A 23,034-nucleotide genomic window follows, 5' to 3' on the forward strand; every position below is an offset into this window, starting at 1 on the left:
GGTGAAATCATCTTTCAAATAAATGCGAGCGGGCTATCTTGTTACGTCAGCACTGTACCACGTGATTATTATCTCGGTAGATGTATAGTTTCAGCGCTGTTATCATACAATCATTATAGGAATCATTGTAGAAATATATTCTGGTCCTGACATCAACAAATCTTGATAGCTAGAGCCTTTCTATGAAAAGAAAAATCAGAAAAGATTCACATTATTAAAGAGAATGTATTTCTATTATACTAATTTCCTCTATTAAAGAGAATTGCGGAATTTCAAATATGCAAAAATCACTCACTTGCCTTCTTTTTAAGATCATTTCTGACGATGTTCCAATATCTGAACAGATTTAGTATTATATCAATACATGGAATAGGACGGCAGTATATTTGGAAGATAAATTTGAAAATTGCTTAATTCCTAAAAGACAATATACCACCCACGAACTGACACGAATACTAGATTTTTTTTCATATTTTGCAATTAGCTAGAGTTATCATAATAGCCTGGAGGTTTTCTAGAATATAACATAAAAAAAACGTGTCATGTTTTTCGTTAAGGTAAGGCTTCTGTTGCAAACGTGAAGGACTCGTGTTTGCAAGCTCATCTCAAAGGTTTCCCGAAAATGAAATCTCACTCGTAGGTGTTTTCTCTCAGCCTGGGATTTTATCATAATCTTTATAAATTACTAGATGTTGAATGGTTGCTTATTCCAGAGAGTTACGTAAGTGCGCCGTCACTCTCTTAGCTACAAACTTTTTTGCCTATTGTGTGTGGTAGCGTGCGCGTAATTCTTTTCAGAAAAAAAAATCCCCTCTTCTAAAATCATTTTAGGATGATATATTCGATCTCCTGATAGCTGTGGATTAGCTCTTAAATATGATTGTGTGGGATTCGTGTTACGTTAAGCCAGATAAATTGGATACTCTCGTTGTTTTTGTTACCGCACGTGGTCGCGGTGGGTGTAAATGTTACTCCTTAACAACAAATCTCCCATTGCAACATGTCTCATATGATTATCGGTCCGTTGTAATAAGGAATGCGTGGCCGCGAAGTCTGCTTTCTGCCGTGTGTGAGAGAAACTGACTGAAACATGTAACTTTATCAGATAAAGTGGAATCAAGATGATGTATTCATTAATGAAAATGTCAAATGCGCCTGCGCCTACTCTAGGGCGCTCTTCTGGTACTAGGCGAGGCAAAGTTAGACAAGGTACCAGTTGTTATGGCACAATGCGATGCACATTTATCGGGTAAACGCCTACTTTAGCTACATTTACACACAGGAAGGGGGAAGGTGCCCACAAAGGTTTGAGTCGTTGTGCTTGGTTCGAATGAAATTGTGAAAAAACCTGCGTAAACACGACAGTTATTTTACAAGTCTGACTATGATTCTATATGCCTCGTGACATGCCTAAATAAAATGTGGAAAAGAGACATGTCACTTATTAAGCAATAAATAAATCGTTCATTCCTGTTTAAGTCTCATTAGAACGTATACAAAGTGCATTTCACACAAAGTGAATCCCAAACAAATGTTGGAAAATGCGTTTTTATGTACATTAACAGTGAACCCCGGGTTAATGTGTTAAAAATGTTAAGTTGAATAGCTTTTCAGTAAATTATATCAAGGTAATAATGGGAACTTTATTTTATTTTGTACTTTACCACTCAAAAAAAAAAAAAATATATATATATATATATATATATATATATATATATATATATATATATATATATATATATATATATATATATATATATATATATGTGTGTGTGTGTGTGTGTGTGTGTGGCGAGTATTTTCTGAAAATAACCAAAAAAATAACCGAAATGTCAAATCTGCAACAACTGGAGAGTGACACTTTGAAGAATGACGTCAAATTTGTCGGCTGAACAACTAACCAAGACGCCATTATAAAAATTAAGTGAAGATGTGGGTTATATACCGGAAAATGAACCCTGCTTGTCAAATACTGGCGTCGAATTCTCTTCATACGAGCACGGTGTTGCGATCATTCTGAGCATGAAGGTGTTCATGAGGACTTTTCTTCTTTTCCTGCTAGTGCTAGTTTCACCTTCTTCCCCCTCCCCCCCCCTACCGAGTGTCCCTGAGGAGTCTCACCTATTGCGTTATACATTAAATGTTACTATGGAAACCATCTTAAATAACCCAAATTATCCCGACCTAGTGTACAATCAATGGCAAACTGGCGGTAGCAGTGCGGCAACGAAAAAAGGCTGACAGAATTTAGCCACGGATGTGTCTTTTCTGGTTGTTTTCTCTAGAATTCTTTCGAATTATGGTATATCGTATCCACCATGATTTGCGTATTCATTTTGTATTGCTTTCTCAACCGGTGCGTACAGTTTCACCCTTATCACTGAAAAGTTAGCGCCCACCTCACGCAGATTCTCGCACGGTTTTAGTCTCTTATGACGTCACCTAGTGTCAACAGCCTTGTTTTAGCTATTTCGGATAAATTTCCATGACGGGGTTGGTATCTAGGGCCAAGGTCCCAATATATCAACCCAAGGTCGCAGCGGTCACACACAGCAAACACAGCATTGGAATCTGTTTGTTCACTCCTCTTTTCTTCTGTCAGACATACCTCCATTCTCCACATCAGAGATCAATATTATATATTTCTTTACTTCACGTTCCGTGTATTAGATATACTTTAGCCAGTAGCGTCAAAGTACCGCATGCATAATGTGTGAAATCGGGTGTAGCGTTCGTCAAATAGATTCAGTATCACAGGGACGGGGGCGTCTCGATAGTCCGAAGGTTCATTGGTCCGAAGGTTCATTGGTCCGAAAAGTGGTAACATTTTTATCGATTTTTTAAACAAGGGTTCATTGGTCCGAAGGTTCTATAGTGAACATTCGGACCAATGAACCTTCGGACTATTGAACCTTCGGACTATCGCTACGGCCCCACAGGGACAATGGGTGTTATTGAACGAGACTTGTTGGACATTGATAGTCTTAGTTGTGTCTGTGGTGTGAGTGCTTGAATGTCTCATTCCCCTCTGTCTCTCCCCCTCCCCCCTCCCCTTCCCCCTCGACGCCATATTTCTGCTCTCAGCCAACAAAAACCTGTTTTGAATTTAATTGTTAGCCAAATTAGAACTCATAACAATGGGAAATTGAGCATAATTTCCCAAAAGAAAAAAAAAGAATGTGAACCTGAAATGCATGATGGCCAGCGGGGCAAGATCCGTAAAACTGAGACACTGCGCGAGGTAGTGAAGTCAACGATGAGCACACCAAGTGTGCAACTAGTGTAATTTTAAAAGTCTATCTCAGCTTGCGACAAAGCGAGCATTGCGTTATTAACAGTATGAACAGATCAGAGTTGCACATTTGAGCATCGCGTGTTCATTAACAGTAGAGATTGAAAGAGGCAGATATACCCACCCCAAAACAAAAATTGAGGACAGAAAGTGTCCTCACTGTAATGCAATGGAAGATGAAGCTCACTTTTTTCTTGAGTGTACTACTTATAATCTAGACAGAGAAACATTATTTGCTGCCTTACCAGAGGTAAATGTGCAGGGTCTAGCAGACGATACACTATCCGCCCTATTAAATGTGTCAAATGAGAGAGGTGTGTCCGCACTTGTAAAGTTTATAAACAGTGCTATGAGAAAACGGAAGCTATCCAAATTGAGATAACACCTGGTATTATACTTTAACTTTATTATTACTATATACATGTATTTAAACTTAAGTATATTATAATTAGTAGTGTAGAGAGCCTATAAATGTACACTCATTTCATGTGCTCAATAAATTATTATTATTATTATATTAAGCTGGCGTTCTTTTATTTGTGCCATGTGTGTTAAACCTGGTGGGATTAGTTGATTGTGTAGCACTGAATTCTTTTTTACTGTACAGCATAATAATCTAGGCTGTGCTTCATATGCAGTGGGATGGCGGCTGATATTTTCACATTATTTTATAGACAATTGCATAAAAATTACAAGATAGGATTAAGGATATATATTTAAGAGTTAACATGATGTAAATGTGCAAATGTAGGAAGCTTTGACTGTATCACAATATCGCCAGGTTCACTGGAAGAAAAAGGGCGTGGCGTTTCCTTCATCCCTGCAAAAAGTCCATCACTCGCATACCTCACCGGTACTCGCTACCAGGACAACAGATTGATTTTTCACAGATATTCACAGATATGTCTCTAGATAGATAGACAGTCATTTTGGTCTGGGTCTGGATTTTTCCGTTTTTCCCTATATAATCTGCCACCCTGGTAGAGGGTACCTCACCGGCAGGTTACAGTGACACCTAAACCCTGTGTATGTCACCCCTGTGTGAGAGACATGTCACTTTGTTTGGAGCCTTGATGTCTAATTCTTTACCTCAGCGTGAAGTAGTCTTCTTGTCTCAGACAAGTCCCCCGACCTCTGACCCCCAGGGCCAGGTCGCGTCTCAAAAAGCACAACACTATAGACAGGAAATGTCTTTGTTGTGAATCGATGTAATATAAAGAAAAGAACATTTAGCGGGGACAGGATTATAGAAAAGACAGAGTAAAGAATAATGGGTTTATGAGGAAGAAGTGTCAAGGTGAGATGCATGGTCTTAATATCACACAAAGCGTCAGTCTACTACCTTTTTAGGGAGACCTTTGTGATATATGAGAGGATTTCCGTTCGTACATAGTGAAAAAGGCGTGTGCTTTTTTCTTACCCGCCCCAGTATTTTATCCGGGTATTTATGATTGTGCACGGTGGAATAATATGAAATTTGAGAGGAATAATGGTTTCCATCTATACCCTTTTCTGTTCTCCATCTCTCTCTCTCTCTCTCTCTCTCTCTCTCTCTCTCTCTCTCTCTCTCTCAGGTTATAATTATTTTTTATCTTTCTTTGGTTATTATCTCCATAGTTTTCTTGACACGGAATATGACCATATCAACGCACCAATTAATCGGAATCTCTCACACAATCTCTCTGATCTACTGTGTGACGTCATATCTCGTAGTTTCACGATGACGAAGTGTGACCTCATCAAGATAAAATATCTGCTATCTCTTGCTCCTTTTACCCCCCCCCCCCTCCCCCCGCTCTCCATCTCTTTCAAAATAATTCGTCACAATGAATATGGTGATGGTAAAATTCCTAATAATGGGAATTTATTTTGGAGTAGTTGTACATACCACTTTGTACACGGAACAGCAAAGGAAAAATGGCATCATATATCGCGTAAAGAGTACACGAAAAAACTTTTCCTCACCCCCCCCCCACACACACACGCACACACTCACGCAACTGATGAGAGATGAGAAATATGATATGACAGACAAGAAAGTTACATTTTAGCAATCCATCTCCTCTCCCTACTTCGTTTCAAAGACCAAACGTATTTATACTAGTATTTGTCTTTTCTCTATCTCTTTCCCGTAGCATCTAGTGGACTAATATATCTCAGATCAACAGACCCCAAACTCGTACACTCGACCCAGCTATAGTCTTCTAGTTAATTTTCTTCCTCCTGTATAGGTAGTTATTAGAGGTGCAAGACCACAAATTTATCACCCCTCGCGCACCGTTAGAACAAACCCCACGCCCACTGTAATGGATACACTTATTTCTGTTTTTCTGAGCTGATTTCCTTGTTTTCTTCATGCCTTGTGTTTTGACTGTTATTTATCAAGCAGTTTGCCTCATAATTGCCTGCGCCCTTGCGCTTGATGTAGACAAGATACGAAAAAAAATTGGTCCCATTTAAAGGCACTCATTATTTGCCCTTTGATGCTATCCATCTAATTTAATTTTTTCATGAAGACACGACATTTTTTCATTGCCCTTTGCCTTCCTCCTTCAAAAATATATTTGGATAGTAATATACACGAAAATAAAAAAAATGGTTGATGATCAGGAATAAGCTTAAAAATGTCCCACCCCCTTTCAAAATCCACTTATCCTCTCCTTTCGTGTAAACATTTTCAAATTAAATTAAAATTCATTTCCTTGTTTATTTCTAACTATTCGGCCAACATTATCACTGTTGTTATAAAAACAATTTCGAATTACCCGTGACAAAATAAGATACGCGATATTCGCAATTACCTAGGCAAATTATCATTCTCTATGACATCGCTTGTTTCCTTGTCTCAACATCAGCGTATATTCAGTTTGGACAATTAACTCTATCTAGTGTATTTATCCGCTAGTAGGAGTGATATTATCAAGGTACTCCCTCAGGTAGCACGAGTGCGAGAGAGGGAGCCTCTTCTACAGGCTTACAGCGGTGGCTTGTCCCTCAAACCTTTCGCTCATTTTGATGCTCACTCTTCGTTTTTTGCTATTGATAACTTTCTGCAGTTTTTGAAGCCTCGAAAGTGTAAAGTCGAAGTCGTGTCGAAGTTGAAGAGAAGCTATAATGAAAGACCTTCAAAGAAAGCACCGCCGAAGATACTCCATTATTCTGGCATGATTCTTCATGTAGTCTAATTGCTAAAAAGTTATCCAGGTAAAAACTTTGAACCATAAAAGATGATGCTTCACAAAAAAATTAATAACCCCCCCCCCAAAAAAAAAAAAAATTAACAAATCAAAATAAATTAAAATAAATGATCATAAGCCATTTATGAAATTAGAATGTAACGGCGAGCTCGTGGCTGAGGGGGGTAGGGGAACGCTATGATAACCGGTCGGTACATGACAAATCGGGAGGATTCGCTCGACTGCGTCTGTTGGGTAATTAAAGCTAGGTATGTCGAGCATTAACTCTGATAAAGTTTCCACAAACTTATTATCTTCCTCCACCTGGTTTAACTGAAGTATATCTGCATATTATCGCAAGGAGATTTTCCAGTTCGGACTGATGAGGGCCAGATAGTGCGCTATCATTTTATCCACTTGTTCTATTGAAATCATCACAATAAGCCTTAAAGAGAAGAAAACGACGGAGGAACTGGATGTAAACTTGGGTCATTTTTGTTCACTTCTGTGTATTGAATCCGACACAATAACAAGAGGAGATAGGGAGAGAGAGTGACTAATATGAGCGAAGACTTTACAGCGCATGAGCGAACGCTGCTGTCAATTTTAATCACTCAAGATATCGATATGAACGGAGTGAGACATCGATAGAAGAAGAGAGAGGAACGACAGGTGTAAATCGGCGTGAAGAGCTTTCACCTCCACTTGGAATGCACTCTGACTTCCCCGAGGAAAAAATAGATCAGCGGGCGGGAACGCCGAAGGAGCTCTTCTTTTTTTAAAGCATGAGTGTTCGCTTACGGGATAATTCCCACACTATTTGTTTTTGACTCAACTGGAGTCATTTGAATATTTTGTTATTATACATCTGTGAAGTCAAGATTGACTAGAGAATTGTTCGGACACCGAGGAATGCACACGTCAAAATGGGCAACCAGCAGACAAGGTAAGTGCAACGTTCATATAAAATGTAGGATATATGTGAAGTACAGACGAAATAGGACGTCGCTCTCCCTCGAACGTGTCTACATTTTATTTACCTGAAAGGGCGATGTTGTCGATCTGCCTACTTTTACAGGCAGGTCTTTCTTTTAAAAAAAATGTGACGACAGTGCTTTCCTTTGAAGTATATCTAGACTATATCTTCTGATATGTCGCGTTTTTTTTTTCGAATTTTCCCCAAGGGAACATGTCACCAGCGTCTTAAAAACATTGACCGTATGAACTTTCAGACTTCAAAGCCGCGTTCAACTAGGACTTCAAAATATACTGGTTTGATGTGATGTGGTCATCTTCTGGCTGACCCCCAGTCAGTTAAAACCGAATGATTCGCGCGTTCCCGACGCTGCGTCCCCGAGCTTTTAGCCCCATTTCACTTTTCCTTCCTAACCATAAAACACCGCAATAATATCAGTTGATGTTTTGGAAATAATTAGATCTTGACTGTCAAATCTAACGACCCTGTTACCGTGGGTGCTATCTATCATGATGCCTGGGCTGTCAGTTAAAAAATTCCAACGGCACCTTTAAAACAATGACATATTAATCTAGGCTCTGTGACGGATTGAGGCACTAGTGACAACATTAACTCGACCGGTGAAAGGCGAGAATAGAGGACTGACATTTGTCTTCTTGATAAAAAAAAGGCTTGATGGATTTTATAAAGAAAATAAATAAATTAATTAATTCATTGAATAAACTACAGGAAAATAATGACAAACAACAAGTTACTATTACTTACTATAAGGTCAGGAAGCCGGTATCGAGGAGAACAATAAAAGCAAACCTCGGTTTTTTCCTCAGCCGCAAATTGTCGGTTATGCTCCCATTATCGTGTGTTTCAATATGAGAGAAGTGTATTAATTAGAGAGTCAGTGCTATTTTAGATGGTCTGAGTTGTGTGATTTTGTTCAACTATATGGGAAAAGTTGAGAGAAGTATTTATCGCATCTCGGGATAACATGACATCGTATTTGGTGGATGGGAAACTTTTCAAAATGCGATTGGTACCTTGATATAAAGTAAAGACTCTTTGTCTGGTTACTGGGTCCTTACTACAAGGTTCACTCATTTCGTCTTGGGCATGAAAATAAAAAGATCTTAAATTCGATACCCCTTGCTCCTTGAGCTAACCGCTTACGAGTTGTTTAGCTGTGTTGTGATGAGATATATAAACCGTAGAATCAGATACAATGTGTGATATATGTATGACCTGTGCTCGTCTCTTGTCACAGGTGAATTTGTCATCGCCACAACATTAGTAATAAGCTCAGTATGAAACTATTCCCACGCTGCCTGATATTTAATATTTTTTTCAAATAGGTTGAAATAGCGATTTACTTGACTATAGACTTACAATTACTTGGTAGACCATTAAATATAACCACCATGCCCTAGACAATCTCTCTCTCTCTCTCTCGTGTGTGTGTGTGAGAGAGAGAGAAAGAGAGAGAGAGAGGAGAGGTCAAACCGTGATGTCCAAATTTCCACATAATAAGTCACGGATAGGTGCAAACACCTTCTTTCAAAGAAAATAAAAATAGCTAGAATACTTTATCAGCGAGAAGAGGCTTGCTGTTGAGATAACGACTGTCCTTGTATTGAAGCAACACGACCATAGTAATATGATTATATATCTAGTATTAAGTAAAGGAAAATACAACGGGAAGAAATGGTATTCATCTTATCACACCTGTCCATCTTTCAGAAAGTGGGGGGGGGGGGGGGGGGCTAAAATGTCCTTATCGTTCAGAGAAAAGGAGAAAGGGGTAACGTCTGTGTATTGTACAGCAGTGATAACAACGTTGATAAAAGAATAGATACAAAGTACAAAGAACACACGTTCTGGTATCCGTCTTCACACTTCTTCCCCAATAATAAAGTCGATGATTAAAAACTGAACTCTTAGCACAAAGGATTGCGCTTCCAGTGTCTATGTTCGCACCTACCGCACAACAACGACAGCCACTAAAACGGTTGAAAACTTCAACACAAAGAAAAACGTCCCTGTATCTCACCCTGGACAAATAATTCGCCTTATTTGTCCCTGATCTCACCAAGCACCTGTCGATCTCGCCGGTGATTCAGGCGGTTTCTCCCCGGAGAGCACTGGGAATGAAGACATTAGACAGACCTAATCACCAGGTATGGGATTCCGACCCCCTGGCAATTTTCTGCTTCACCGTGTAGGCGAAATTATACGTCTTTGCTAAATGGTACATAAAATTTGACAGGACGTGTGTGCTTAATGGACGTAGGGACTATTTTTTTCCTGTAAAACAACCCCCTGGGTGTATATTTTGTATATTGCACAGTTGTCGGATGCGTTAATGGACACCAGTTTTGTAATGTTTAACTGCAGCAAAAACACGTTTTTGTGACAAGTTAGGGTCGAAGAAGGTTTTCTATTTAACCAATGCGCGTTTGTGCGTGCGTGTACTTGCGTGTGTGTGCGTACGTACGTGTGCGCGTGCGCGTGCGCATGTCCTCTCGGTTCCTGGGATTGTCCCGTATTTATATTCACAAGATCCTCACACTTCACGCAATGTCAGTGTCTGTTTTATTGACAGTGACTGACGTTCTTTTGTTAGCGGTTTCTTAGAGCAGAATTTTTCTAAAATACGGTTTTTCGATAGCCGTTCGTTGCATACATTTATGCATTTGTCTTTTGGTGTATAAATAACTTAAGCGGACCCAAAGCTTCCCCCCCCTTTAACAGAACAAAAAGCGACAAATCCAGGCCCTCCTCCTGACCATCCAAAAAGGAAGAAAAAACACAAAGGCCCTGAGACAAATGTTTCATGTACTTTGGAATGCTCCCGAGTGCAGCGCTTTTTTAATGACAAGAGAAGGAATATTTGGCCACCCATCTTGATACCCTCTTCCCGCCAGCTGATAGGAAACACTTCTGAAATCTACAAACACTGCTGGATCATGGATATCAAGCCACCCCCACCCCCACCCTCACCCCAACTGTCTCTGTAACGGATAACGGTTTATATGAAAGTATTAATGTCTATCAGGTCTAATAAAATAGAGAGAAAAAATGAAATAAAAGCACTTTTCCTACTTAGATACTTAGAGGTTTGCAGTACTGCCCCCTTGACTGCGGTTTTCAGACACATCCGAAACCAAGTGCTAGTTGTTCACTTTAACAAGCTAGGGCATGTTTACGGACACCTCTTTGCAAGTAGGAATGTATGCATTTTGTCTCAAAATGATGTCAGTTTAAGGAAAACGGGGCGAGGATAATGTTTCAGTCCTAGGTCAAAAGCTCATATTTTGGCGGAAAAGCGTTTTTCGACTTTGTTTAGCACTCTGTGTGAGTAGCAAAGAGATTGACTGTACACGCTAAGCCAACACCTATAAAACTCAGGGTGTTCTGAAAAGCTGCCAATTTACGAAAACAAAGGCGAAGACAAAAGTTTCAGCCTTTGTATTATTATTATTCTTTAGAAACGGATCTAAGGCTCAGGTTTCGAAAAAAGAGGTTTTGTGATTTAAAAAAAAAGCATTGGAGTTTTATTTACAAAGAACAATTAGAATATTTTGGTATTAAAGAGAGGGAGAGTCGCAGAAAGTGAATGTGAACAACCGGGTACCAGAGCCCAAAATGGCTGGAAAGCTTTCTGGCCATTTCATCAGCAGCGTCCCTTGTGTGGGTCACCCGTTACGACCCTCTCTCCAACTTCGCCATCTATTTTATTTTGTCTCCATTCCATAATGTAATCGTCAACTGCGATAAAGACAAGGGGAGGCAAAGAGCACGTTGTTGCCAAAGGCACATGACCAAATCTGACAGATGCATATGAGGATGACTTGTTCATGTTGATGGGTTGACAGGGAGATGCGTAATGTCCCGGGTTTACAGAGATAGTGCCGAATTGAACGTGTGGGCAGATGCTCTTCCATATGTACCTTTGTAAAAGAAGCCAACTGCTAGAGAGAGAGAGAGAGAGAGAGAGAGAGAGAGAGAGAGAGAGAGAGAGAGAGAGAAATACACCCTGGTTTACTTTGATAGTGGAAAACAGCAGTGTGTGCTTTTTAAGTGTGGAGAGAGAGACCGAAAGAGAGGGGGAGCGAAGGTCGAAGGGTTGACGTTTTGACGGATGAGCACGGAACATCCCGAAGCGCCCCGACGGAGAGATATAATTACAGCACGCATGGGCTTTCTTCATTCAGGTGTAAAAGAGCCGGAGAGAGAGGGGTGACTCGGAGAGATCGAAAGATAGAGGACTGAGTGGAGGGCGGAGAGAGGAGAGAGTTTATGAACAACGGGAGGACATTCAAGTTCAAGCATATCATCTGCTGTATGACTTCATCGTCTATTTACAGTCTAGGAGTGCCATCGTGCTGAAAGTATTACGACTTAATTGGAAAGAGATATGCAGACAAGAAAACAATTAAATTAGCCCAGAGTCAGCCAAAGGAAACAGACCTCATTAAAGCTGTGATTCACAACGATGTGGAAGATAGTCCGATGGATAAAAACAAAGTTGTAAAATAGGCCTTGTTATTGTAACGGGAAAGCTTGTGCTTCATCTACCTAACATTCAGGGTTTTTTTTCTCGGCTGTATAGCGCTGGATAAACACCAAGGAATGCTTTCTCGGGTAGCTTCCTTTCTACTCACACAGTAACTTCGATCGCGTAAGGATGCGGCCTGTTGTTTCAAGTCTTTTAGAATAATATTTGAATTTTTTTTAAACCCGGCGGATTATCAGGATGATTATGGGAACTTGGAAGTTGCTTAATCGGAGTTGTCTTGGCAACGGGATGCAGCCGGTGGGAGACAGGGACTGCCCCACCCCCGAATACAGGTAGGAATAGTCGGTTGGTGATTGGGGGGGGGGGGGGGGGATAGGGAGGGGGACAGTAAGGGCTTAGCCATCGTCGTTTACCATACATTTAATATTTTTATGGTATGACCAAAATAAAAGTGCTAAAATGTGCTAAGCTTCTGTTACACTACCGAAACTATTTTAATACAAATATCATTGTATGAAGGCAGTTTAGATAACACACTTTATGTCTCCTGCAATGTTTTCCCGTGGTCTCTTCTCTATTGTGAGAGAATGCCGAAAATATCATATTCTAGATGCCAATCTTCGTGCTTTCCGCCTTCATGTGTTTTCTCTGTCCTCGTATTTCTACGCAAGTTACATTTACTAGGCTGTTTTCTTTAATATCTTTTCCCCTCACTTAGAAAGAGCGTTCGATATTTTCGTCCTTGTACTTTTCGTGATTAGGCTAGAGAGAATGCCAAAGGTTGGTAAATATCGTCGTTTGAATGAATGCACGCCGTCCCCATATTAGAGAAAGTTTTCCAAAATCACCGAGATGAACCGATATGCAGAAAACGTAATATTTCCCCGTGAGAGGTCGTGAGAGAGGGTTGCGATGATCATATTCGAGATGGCAATCTCTCCGCCTATAGGTACTACTTCAACTGGCATGGTGTTTCTTTGTGAACTTCTTACACACAAGACCTTATAGTATATGTGGAATGATAATTGTGTATGTGTGGGAACCGCCAGAGTGATATTGTGCTGATATAAATTGTGATCGACGATTCATGCTCGTACAATTTGTCTTGTGTCCTACGGCATATTGCAACGCAATTTTATGTATACGGAGCCGGTTGAGAAAGCCTAGTCTTCATTAATTCTTATTTACTTAGAAGGCGTCCAGGTTTCGAATAAATCCGGTAACAAAATGCGCATTTACTGCTCTTGAAAAAAATTAATTAAACTAAAAAATTAATACAACAGAAACGTATAGCATCCAGTCACAATGACCAAGTGTCGTTAATTATCATAATTGATTATCATATGACAAAAATAAACGGGGACCAAAGTTGGCCATCAACAGGCCAGGAACGCTGCGGTAGATTGAGTGCTTTTGTCTCCCACTTTACCTCGACATCAAACACTGGTTTGTAATATTTTTTGAGTGTTTAAGTGCGTTTACATTTTTGCAGCATAAAAGAGTCATAAAAATTACTTTACCAGCCCGCATTTCAACTAAATAGATATCTTGGAACACTTGATTACCCTCAAACGAAATAAAACAGCTAGGGCGGGTCTCAAAAACTCGGGAGTTGAAAGGAATGGTAATGGAATATTTGTTTTTGGTTTTTTAATCACTTTTCGCGGGCTACCGAAAACACATGATGGTTTTGCCAAGTGAAAGGCCAGCGTATGTGTTAAACTCCCAGATTGTGTTTATATAGTATAAAACAAGCCGTGACACGATCCATTACGGGCCGGAGTCGAGCAGACGATAGCGTTTGCGGCGGGAGAGAAGCCATTGCTCAACGTCAATCATTACAGCTTCTCCCACAAAAGACATTTGAACTAAAGCATTTTTGGACATAAATCAAGATTTTAACTTAAACGCCTCAAATGAACGTCACATTAAATTATCATATCCAATTTGAAAGTCACAGAGTCCCACTGTTCTTGGCTCGCCAAGACAGTCGTGTGAACTATGGACTTGGGGATTTCGTCATTGTTTTGTATGTCATAGAATAATTTCTCGGTCTAGCGTGTGTTGTTATCAAGATAGTGCGATCTAAAACACTGTCAAATAAACAATATATAAACAGGGGGTCTGTCTCCGTGGAAAATAGGACGCCGTCCACCTGATTAACGTTCGAAAAAAAGTAGCAACATTTTTTAACGTCGCCTATTTGGAATTTAGGTCAAAATGCGCGTGTTTAGTATACAGAGTATATATCTTGTGGTTGAAACGCATATCAAAATACGAGTTCAATTGAACTATTTCTCTCTTTTTAACCTTGCTTATATCTCAGTATTCTTGGGTCGCTATGGTTCACCTTCCAGGTAAAGAGGGGTAAAGAAGAAATTTAGTTTGAGAGGCTACAAAAAGGGGAAGAAAATAGATGGGGAGGGTTAGGCTTGATAAAGGGAGAATGTTCATCGAAGTAATAAGATGTCGGGAAAGGTCGGTGAGGGGGGGAGGGGAGACAGGGAAGGGGGGGAGAGAAGAAGAGGAAGAAGGAGTATTCAACATGGAAAACGTTACCGTGATGCATATAGCGCCTTCCTTAGTGAAGGTAATCGACATGTACATATGGTATGAACCGCTTGTCTCTTCATCACTGACGTCCTCGCTACACATGGCATGTATACCTACGACAAAATTAACCTATCACACTTTGAAATCTCAGTTACATGTTACGGTCAGGTCACAAAGATCAGAAAGATGAACGCTACGTTGATGACTAGTTGAAATGACGGAGCGAAGTTGGCGTTTCGTGGGTGTGCGGCTATTAAATCATCGCTCTGACCAAGTTGACCGTAATCTAGCGTTCCGTGGGGGTATTTTGGGTGCTGAATGAGATCGCTGACAGTTTGACCATATATAAGTTAGTTCTCGGACTTGCGGTGATTAATAATAACGGAAGTTGTGTAGCGAGAATTCTCTGACACACATTTCTTTATAATCTGCACGCAAGTCTGAACAAGTAGAATTTTGTAGAGAGAACTGGTAGAAGTGAGTATAGTAACATATTCCTCAGTGTACGTGCTTGTGTGTGTGTGTGTGTGTGTTGTGTGTGTGTGTGTGCGTGTAAGTTCACAGCTGACGAGTTGATAGTTGTGTAGAGTGTACGTGAACAAGATTTAAACATGTGCTTTAACTGTAGGTTAGTTCCAACAAGATAGCACCAAATCTTTACGTGACGTATGTAGATTATCGTGTGGAATTTTTTCATAGCGTCACATGTCGCTGGAGACTGTGAAACTTTAAGCAGGGGCTGTCTCCTGTCTCTGGTCCAAGTCAACGGAGATAACCTAGACACAGTGAAATTTAAACCCCCATACGCTGTGTTTTGTTGCTGGGGAAGTGGTATATTTGCGTATATATACCACATTGGTTAAACGAGACCGCAAAGATATAGCGTGATGTTTTGTTGATTTTATCACAATAATGATAAAAAATACAATGATATTACAAGTAGAATGATGTCATTATCATTATTATGTCGCCGGTATATTCTCAAGCTCTTTATGGTTATGTTTGTTTTTTCTTAAAAAGATCATTAAAAAAATTTCATCGTGTGTATTGTCTTCTCCATACATAAATATATATTCCGCTCATTACCGCCATGATATTCTCACGTGTTATTTATTTCTTTCAGACCGAGCAACATCAACAACAAGGCGCATCTCCTCCATCCCATCATGGAGCGCCGCGATCGCGTCTTCAAGCACGTCTTCAAGGGGTCAGTGTTGGTCACCACGCTAATGGAACACGACCCCCACCGCTTCCGGAGCCGGGCCAGGGCCATTAAGTTTGCCCAGTGGTTGCTTGACCATAACCATATAGAGAGTATCGTCGGACATAGCGGGTTTGAGGACAGTGTGCATTTGTACAGGTGAGAATATTGAGATTAAAAAATGAATAAAAGTAAGTCCAACTTGACACCCCACTCTTCGTTATAACTTAATACGATATAAGTGGTTTATTCCATCTCCTGGAGACGATCAAAATTATCAAGAGACACCATTAAACGTCCACACTGTCTGAAAAAGGAAATAGCTGTAGCTTCCCTCCTCTTGCTCATTTCAATCACTTAATCATCCAATCGTCTCTCGCCGAAAAAAATCCCTTCGGTTTTTTTACATATCTTTTACATGATTTCGTTCACTGTTCTTTCTTCTCACCTCTTACAACACTTTTAATTTAAAAAGCATTGGCCCTTTAACACATGCACTTAAATCAGTGTCTGGTATGACTCCCAACAGGAAAAAATGACATTTCCAAAATCGCCAGTCGTTTAATGGCAATAGCAACAGAGTTTTTTTACGACCATTCTTCTGTATCGCCGGTATAATTGAGTGGAATTCACCAAGCCTATCGTAATAAGTTCATTACATGACCAAATCGATGCTCGGATGTTGATATCACGAAAGCATAGATAGTTAAAGCACAAACAAATTTAGTTGAACCAGGTGTTTGGTAATAAAGTAGTTCAGACGTGCATGTTCAGGGCCGCATTTTGTTTCGATAACTAGCTCTTACTGCCAATACATGTTTTTTCTATCATTTAATAATAGAGAATGAAAGGCATATCTTTCGTGTTATATGCGCCCCGTACGTGGATGACTATTTTTCTATTTTATTAGATGTAATTTAGTTACGATCTTTCAGGTTGTACTCGGGTAATAAATGGCCTGTACACCTGTAAGAGATCATTTCGATAGAGATAGAGACAGGCCGTCCATGACTCATGCCCGGAACCAAGGATCATTACTCACGATGATCGAATTGTTTTGTTTTTGAAGTTTAATACATTGTGTTTATTCCCCCATTCCTCCTTAATTTGATCATTCGAGATCATATTTATATATGTATATACATACACACCTTGTTATTATGGTAATCAAGTAGAGCTCGTACCGGTTGCGGTCGGTAAACAAACTCTATAAGGAGATCGATTATTCAGAGCTTCCTCTTCATTTCAAAATGATATATCTTCCACGTGCGTTAGTGTTGCACCTTAAAAACCGACGACGCAGCTCGTTAATCAAAGCCCTTGTTAATCTCGGTTTTTAAGTCTATCATATCTATCACGAACTCGACACTTAACCACGGACCCAGGTGTTAAGTGAGCAGGTGTGAACTGGAAATACCAGAAACTTTTTTTGCGTTAAGTGCATCGGATTTTTTTTACATTAAGTGCATCGGTCGTCCACTTATAATCGTAAACCGTAGCGTTCAGAGGTCAGTGAGAAGTAAGCTGGTCGCAGTGACCTAGCTGTCTGAACAAGCCGAATGTGAATTTTTAGAATTTTTTCCATCCACAGTGTTTTGTGCGGCTCCCTCAGCATTCTTGTCAATTTTATAAAAGTATTTATACTGCGAACTTTAAGGTGGACTTAACAGAAATTTTGTGTTAAAAAACTGACTTTTTATCATTCAGGTGTTCTTTTAAACTAGCTATTAGCTGTTAGAAAATTGCATATTTCATTTTAAATTGTTTAATATTATTAAAATAATAACGCAATTATATATTTCCCATGTGTATACCAATCGTTTACATTTCAAGCCGATTAGCCAAATGAATTATGACTAAATTTTAACACGGTAGAGTGAGGTCAAACTACCACCATTTACTTATTAAGGCACCGGCACTATTAGGGCTGATAACACGGTAGAAAGCTCTCGTGCCTTCCACGGTCAGCTCCCCTGTTATTACACCTATGACGTCCCACACAAGGAAGTGGGACAAGAGTCCTTACCACTCTACTGTACTCGGCGGGGTAAGGGTTCTCGTATTTACAATTACTTCTTACTGTCTTAATTTGGTAATTTTTTCTCCACTTCAGATGGTCGGACGAAACAGTGGTAGACCAGGCGAGAAAAATCGTCACGAACTCGGCTTACATTCCAAAGAAACGCCTCATAGAGTTGGTGGAACTGAATTTTGGCGGGAGTGAGGATAGTGATACGAGATCGTTGAACAGTAGCATGAGCAGCGAACCTAAAAGTCCAAGATTGCAGAAGAGAAATATCAACGGTTCTCTTGGCTCTCCGATGTCACCAAAAATTATCGACTTTTGCAAGTCCCCAACTACCGTACAAAAGAGCGTCAATTCACGGGATATTAAAAACTCCACCCCGCTCTCGACGCCATTGTCGTTTTGGGAAAAACGCAGCCGAGAGGGAAGCGTTTCCAGCACTCTCTCCTCCAGCACGGCGGCTTCCAATTCAAGACAGACTACGCCCCAGATAACCCGACCGGCGGAGAGACTCCATTTTGGAAATTCGGAACAAGGTTCAACTCCACATCAAAATTTCAACCCGGGATACTCTCCTTCTCCGACACCCAGCCTCGAACAAAAACATCCGGACAAATCATTTGATAGTCCGAACAATAACAACAACAATACATTGGTTGCCAAATCCTTCCAAGAATTAGCGCTTCAGAAGAAACCTCCCACCCCGACAAAAAACAGCAGACGACAGGGAGAGGAAGCGGGAAACCACACGCAAAATGGCGGGTCGAACAAGGTCAATGACGATGATATGTGCTTCTCCGACAACGAGAAAACCCTCCTGGAGAGAATGAAAAAAATGGAGAGCAAGCACCAGGGTGTTGTGAAAGGATACGAAGGCAGAATAAATGAACTGATGAATAAAATGCACGAACTGAAACAAATTGCAGAGCTTCTGGAACAGTCTGGCAACAAGTCAATGCCGGGAGTTAACGGACATTATGGCCAAAGAGGTAAGTAACAGAAACGGCTTCAAAATTTAAAAGATTCAGATATCAGTCGAGTGATCAGCTGTAAGGAAACGCAATGTACTTGTTAATTTAGTCATGGGAACTTGGTCCTCCGTCGATTTAATCTTAGACAGCCGTCAGACTTTATCTAACAGATGATCTTATTCATAAAGCACAATTAAGATCCTACCATAACATAGTTAATTATATTGCCTAATTATATCTTACATTTGTATATCTTATATTTTATATTGAATACATGTACCCAGACTCCTCGAAATATTGTCATTAAGATAATTTTATTTGAGAGAGTTCTCAGTGAATGACGTTCGTGATTAAATTTGGGCATATTTTCAATTTCCAATGAATTTAAGTTGATGCATTTCCATTCAGAAGATAGACCCAACATGGGAGAAAACCAAAGAGTACAAGTGCAAACGGTCTCAATGATACCTCCAGAGTCGCCGAAAATATCCTCACGAGAGGCCAGGACGCCGGCGTCTCCCCGCCCCCCTCCACCCCCGGCCTCTCCAGCCTTAACACCTGCAGCAGGGACGCACGTTTTGGCACCCCCTCCACCTCCTCCGGCCCCTTTGATGACTCGTCAACCGGCAGTGGTCCCCAGGAAGCCCCCAGTGCGGCCCCGCGTGAAGATGCGCCCCCTCTACTGGAACAGGGTCGTCTTGCCCACCAAGGGGAGCGTGGTGTCTGAAGGTAAGTCATCCCCGGAAGATGACCAGTGTCGGTAACTCGTTCGTTTTAGCTCACTTGAATATGGTCAGTAGTTATCACAACTTGACCCCTATGGCAATTTTTAAGTATTCTTTCGGGCCAGTTATAGATTGAATGGCAATCATATTAGTCACGCGCCGGACACTATAACGTTGAGGAAGCGCAGTAGACGCTACACCTTGGGCTATTTTTTCTGCCCCTCCCTCGTCTCCCCTCCGGGTTATTAGGATAAGGATGATGGTTTTAGCATCCCCTCCCCGCCATGCCCACTGAGATGAAAAAAAAATGTAATAGATGGTCCTTTCTCTCGTTTTGGTACTTACGATGAACCCGCCATTTTGATATGGAAAGAATTATCCCCGGTATCCGCTTAAATATGTTCTGCATTCAAACGCTTTGCTTTATTCATGTCGCGAGATGTCAATCTACATGGTCATAAATTTGTCATTAACTTCTATATATAGACTGCATATGGAGCATACTACGAGTATCCTGATAGAAATCAAGTATTCATTTCAAAGACCAATTTCAGTTGGATTTTATGACATTGTTTTCCATTTTCTTTCATCAGATATCACCATCTGGAATGAAGTGACAGAACCAAACTTTGACGTGGAGGAATTTGAAGGGTAAGGGTTTTAAAGGCAGCTAGAGTGTAGCACAAAGTACAAGATCAACAGTCCAAATGGAATATCCGATACCTGTTTGTTTGCAAGATTTCTTTTGAACTTTGTGTCTAAACTGTACTTTGTCATGTGCTTTGAGATAGAACCAAGATGGTATAGATTAAATTCTGCAATTAATATTTTCAATTCGAAAGAATTCTAATCTGGAAGGGGAAGGCGCACAAAATATTTGTTGTTCTTATTGTCAACCTCAGGAGGCATGTCATAGTAATTTTGTTATTAGACCCGAGGAGGACACACGCATACAAAAAAAAGTTAGATGGATCGGATTGCGTGACAGGGACTAGGCATATCTGACTGATGATCCTTTAAGGGTCATTTATCTCCCGATAGATGGCTCTGGCTGTCATGTTTCCTTGAGGAAATCTTTAATCAGTGCCCAATACCAAATTGTGGGAACTCAAATAAGAAACAATACCATATCTGTTACTTAAAAGAGTAAGGTCAAATATGCAGTTTACAGGACTGACAAAATGGTGCATGATATGTTGATTTATATTTGAAGAATTTTATGAATTCAGAACCTTTACTCTATATTCCATTAATCATACCCGAACACTTGTGCCATTTAGTATAGTGTAACGTCTTTGTTTGAACATATGCGAGCATTTGGACGACGCTAAGGTGAATTAATAACATGAGACAAATGACGAACGAATAATAATTTTGACTTTTGTCAATTGCAACTTAGATCATTACTTTACAAGTTGTTCTAAGATCCTGAAAGCTGAAGTTTAAAACAGGTGCAAATTTTATTGTGCAACGATGAAAAAACATAGTTTTGTAGTTTATGTGTTTTAAGCTTTTCTTATAAAAAAATTGTGTAACCGTTTGAAACGGTTATATTCAACTCCAGATTTGTGTAGAACTTAATCAAATAAACCTTGTTGCTCTTGTCAAAACAGATATTGATAGTAGCAGATCCTGATTGTGTCGTAGAAATTATTAAGCATTTGTAGCTCAAGTGCCGTGTGATTATAAACATATCTATTCTTTTTTCATATTCCAGGCTTTTTGGAAAACCGCGTAGTCAGAGTAGTGATGGCCACGAGATGGCGACACAAGACGCCACATCATTAAAACGACGGGGTAACAAAGTACAGGTATGTCTATCGAAATTGTGATTTTCACTTTGATCGACACTTTATTCATGTGGTATGGTCGTGTCCCTGTCAAGGTTTCTCCATAGTAAGCTATGGTATACATGCTCTAGTTGGACGCCATATCTTGATCTTATCCAGAACCCTTGCTCTTACTGAAGAAAAATATTTTTATTGCCGAAGGTACACGATATGTGGGCTACGAAGATAGCCGAGTCGCCTGAATGTACCTGTGCTAATGCTCTAACTAACCGAGTCTCATAAAGTATATGGACTCCTTTTATTTTACAGCCGGTTAAGGTACTGGAAGCCAATCGCTCGCGCTCTGTGGCCATATGGCTTCGTAGCCAGCAGTGTAAGCTGGAGAATGTCCACAGTGCAATTTACGACCTTGATTTCAACAAAGTAGACTTGGACAGGTGGGTAACACAAACCTGTGGCCTGAAATCTAGTTTTTTTTTTTGTTTTTTTTTTTCTGTGAAAATGATTATTTTAAGTTTTATTTTCTACGATATAGTTATTATTATGCTTTATCTACTTATAATCGCAATACTTTTCGTGTGGTATATTTCTGATCTTGCAGTTCCCCTAGCAAAGGGCCTTTTTTAACCGGAAACTAGAAAACTGGGAAAAACTAAAATTAATTTCCTGCTCGTTTGTATCCATAAACACACGAGAGATCACGTTTCCATGTTATACCAAATACGACAGTCTGGCACTAGTTAAATCTAAATTTGTATTTTAATATAATTTATCTGTTTCTGTTTCAGTTTGCAAACACTGAGAACAATCATCGCCACTCCTGAAGAACTGGAAAAACTTCACCAGCAAGTCAAGGCTAAATCTGCAGGTATGGGCGTCAGCAGGAATTACGATATTTCACCAGACTCAGAAAAAAAAATCATTTCAATTGATTAAAATGAGTACTTAAAATGAGACCCGTTTCTTAAGCATCACTATGGCCTAGGCGTATAGATACTCGTTTCTCTTTTTCTGCCTTTAAATTGGTAAGGCAGTTACAAGGTGTTACGATAACCGAATGCTACACATCGTGTCGCATATGGCAAATGAATTGGGATATACTGCTCGATATATAAAATATATATCAAATGCACATTTATAAGTATAAAAATACAAATGTCATTAGTGTTAATGTATTAATATTATACAGTGTTCATATATCAGTTTCAATTTGTCTTTAGCTCCCCTCGACGAACCAGATCAGTTTTTGCTCGACTTGTCCAAAATGAGACACCTCACCGAGAGAATAGAGTGTCTCCTGTACAAACGCACCTTCACGGAAGCCATGTTTGATACAGGTAAGAACGTGCGAAGGTGTAAATTAATTGCGAAGGTGTAATTATGGAGAAAATAAGCTCCGTAGCGTGAATATTTTAAGCAGCTCAACATAACAAAGTTGTGCAACCATTGGTTTCACCTCAAGATCAAAGGGCACATTCTTGGAGATAGGTCAGTTTATTTCACGGAGGCCGCTTTTGATACAGGTAAAAACAAACAGATATGCTGATTTGTGGAGCAGTAAATAAGTAATATATGGGTTATTGTTTGTTGTTGATTAATAAAACGAAGTTCTGATGAAGCCATATTTGAGGCTGGGGGTAAACAAAATTGATACACAACAAAGTATCTAAAATGAGGAAAAAAATGTATTACCACTGTATTTAGGTTACTAGAGGCGCATATAAAAAGTCAATAAATGAATTGAAGAACTCACGTGGGCACTTATTGGACTGTATGGCAGCTTGATCATGAGCAAACCTTGGAAATAAATGAGT

General features: G+C 39.9%; 1 protein-coding gene across 5 annotated transcripts in view; it reads left to right on the forward strand.

Moving 5' to 3' along the window:
* LOC106169196 (uncharacterized) overlaps positions 1–23,034 on the forward strand; it is a 33,710-nt gene that overhangs the window by 5,910 nt on the left and 4,766 nt on the right. The window contains exons 1-9 of one of the 5 annotated variants that reach the window (XM_013548585.2): positions 6,871–7,414; positions 15,631–15,867; positions 17,822–18,723; positions 19,114–19,434; positions 20,024–20,081; positions 21,148–21,241; positions 21,530–21,657; positions 22,009–22,088; positions 22,441–22,557. In XM_013548585.2, the coding sequence (XP_013404039.2) occupies positions 7,395–7,414; positions 15,631–15,867; positions 17,822–18,723; positions 19,114–19,434; positions 20,024–20,081; positions 21,148–21,241; positions 21,530–21,657; positions 22,009–22,088; positions 22,441–22,557 (1,957 nt within the window). In that variant the 5' untranslated portion in view covers positions 6,871–7,394. Of the gene's footprint in view, positions 1–6,870; positions 7,415–11,527; positions 12,287–14,805; positions 14,985–15,630; positions 15,868–17,821; positions 18,724–19,113; positions 19,435–20,023; positions 20,082–21,147; positions 21,242–21,529; positions 21,658–22,008; positions 22,089–22,440; positions 22,558–23,034 lie in introns of those variants that run through there. The other 4 variants (XM_013548584.2, XM_013548583.2, XM_013548587.2 and 1 more) reach the window with 4 other exon arrangements.

The sequence above is a fragment of the Lingula anatina genome, chromosome 4 (assembly GCF_051362555.1).
Source record: "Lingula anatina isolate TDL-2025a chromosome 4, LinAna3.0, whole genome shotgun sequence".
Lineage (NCBI taxonomy): Eukaryota > Metazoa > Brachiopoda > Lingulata > Lingulida > Lingulidae > Lingula > Lingula anatina.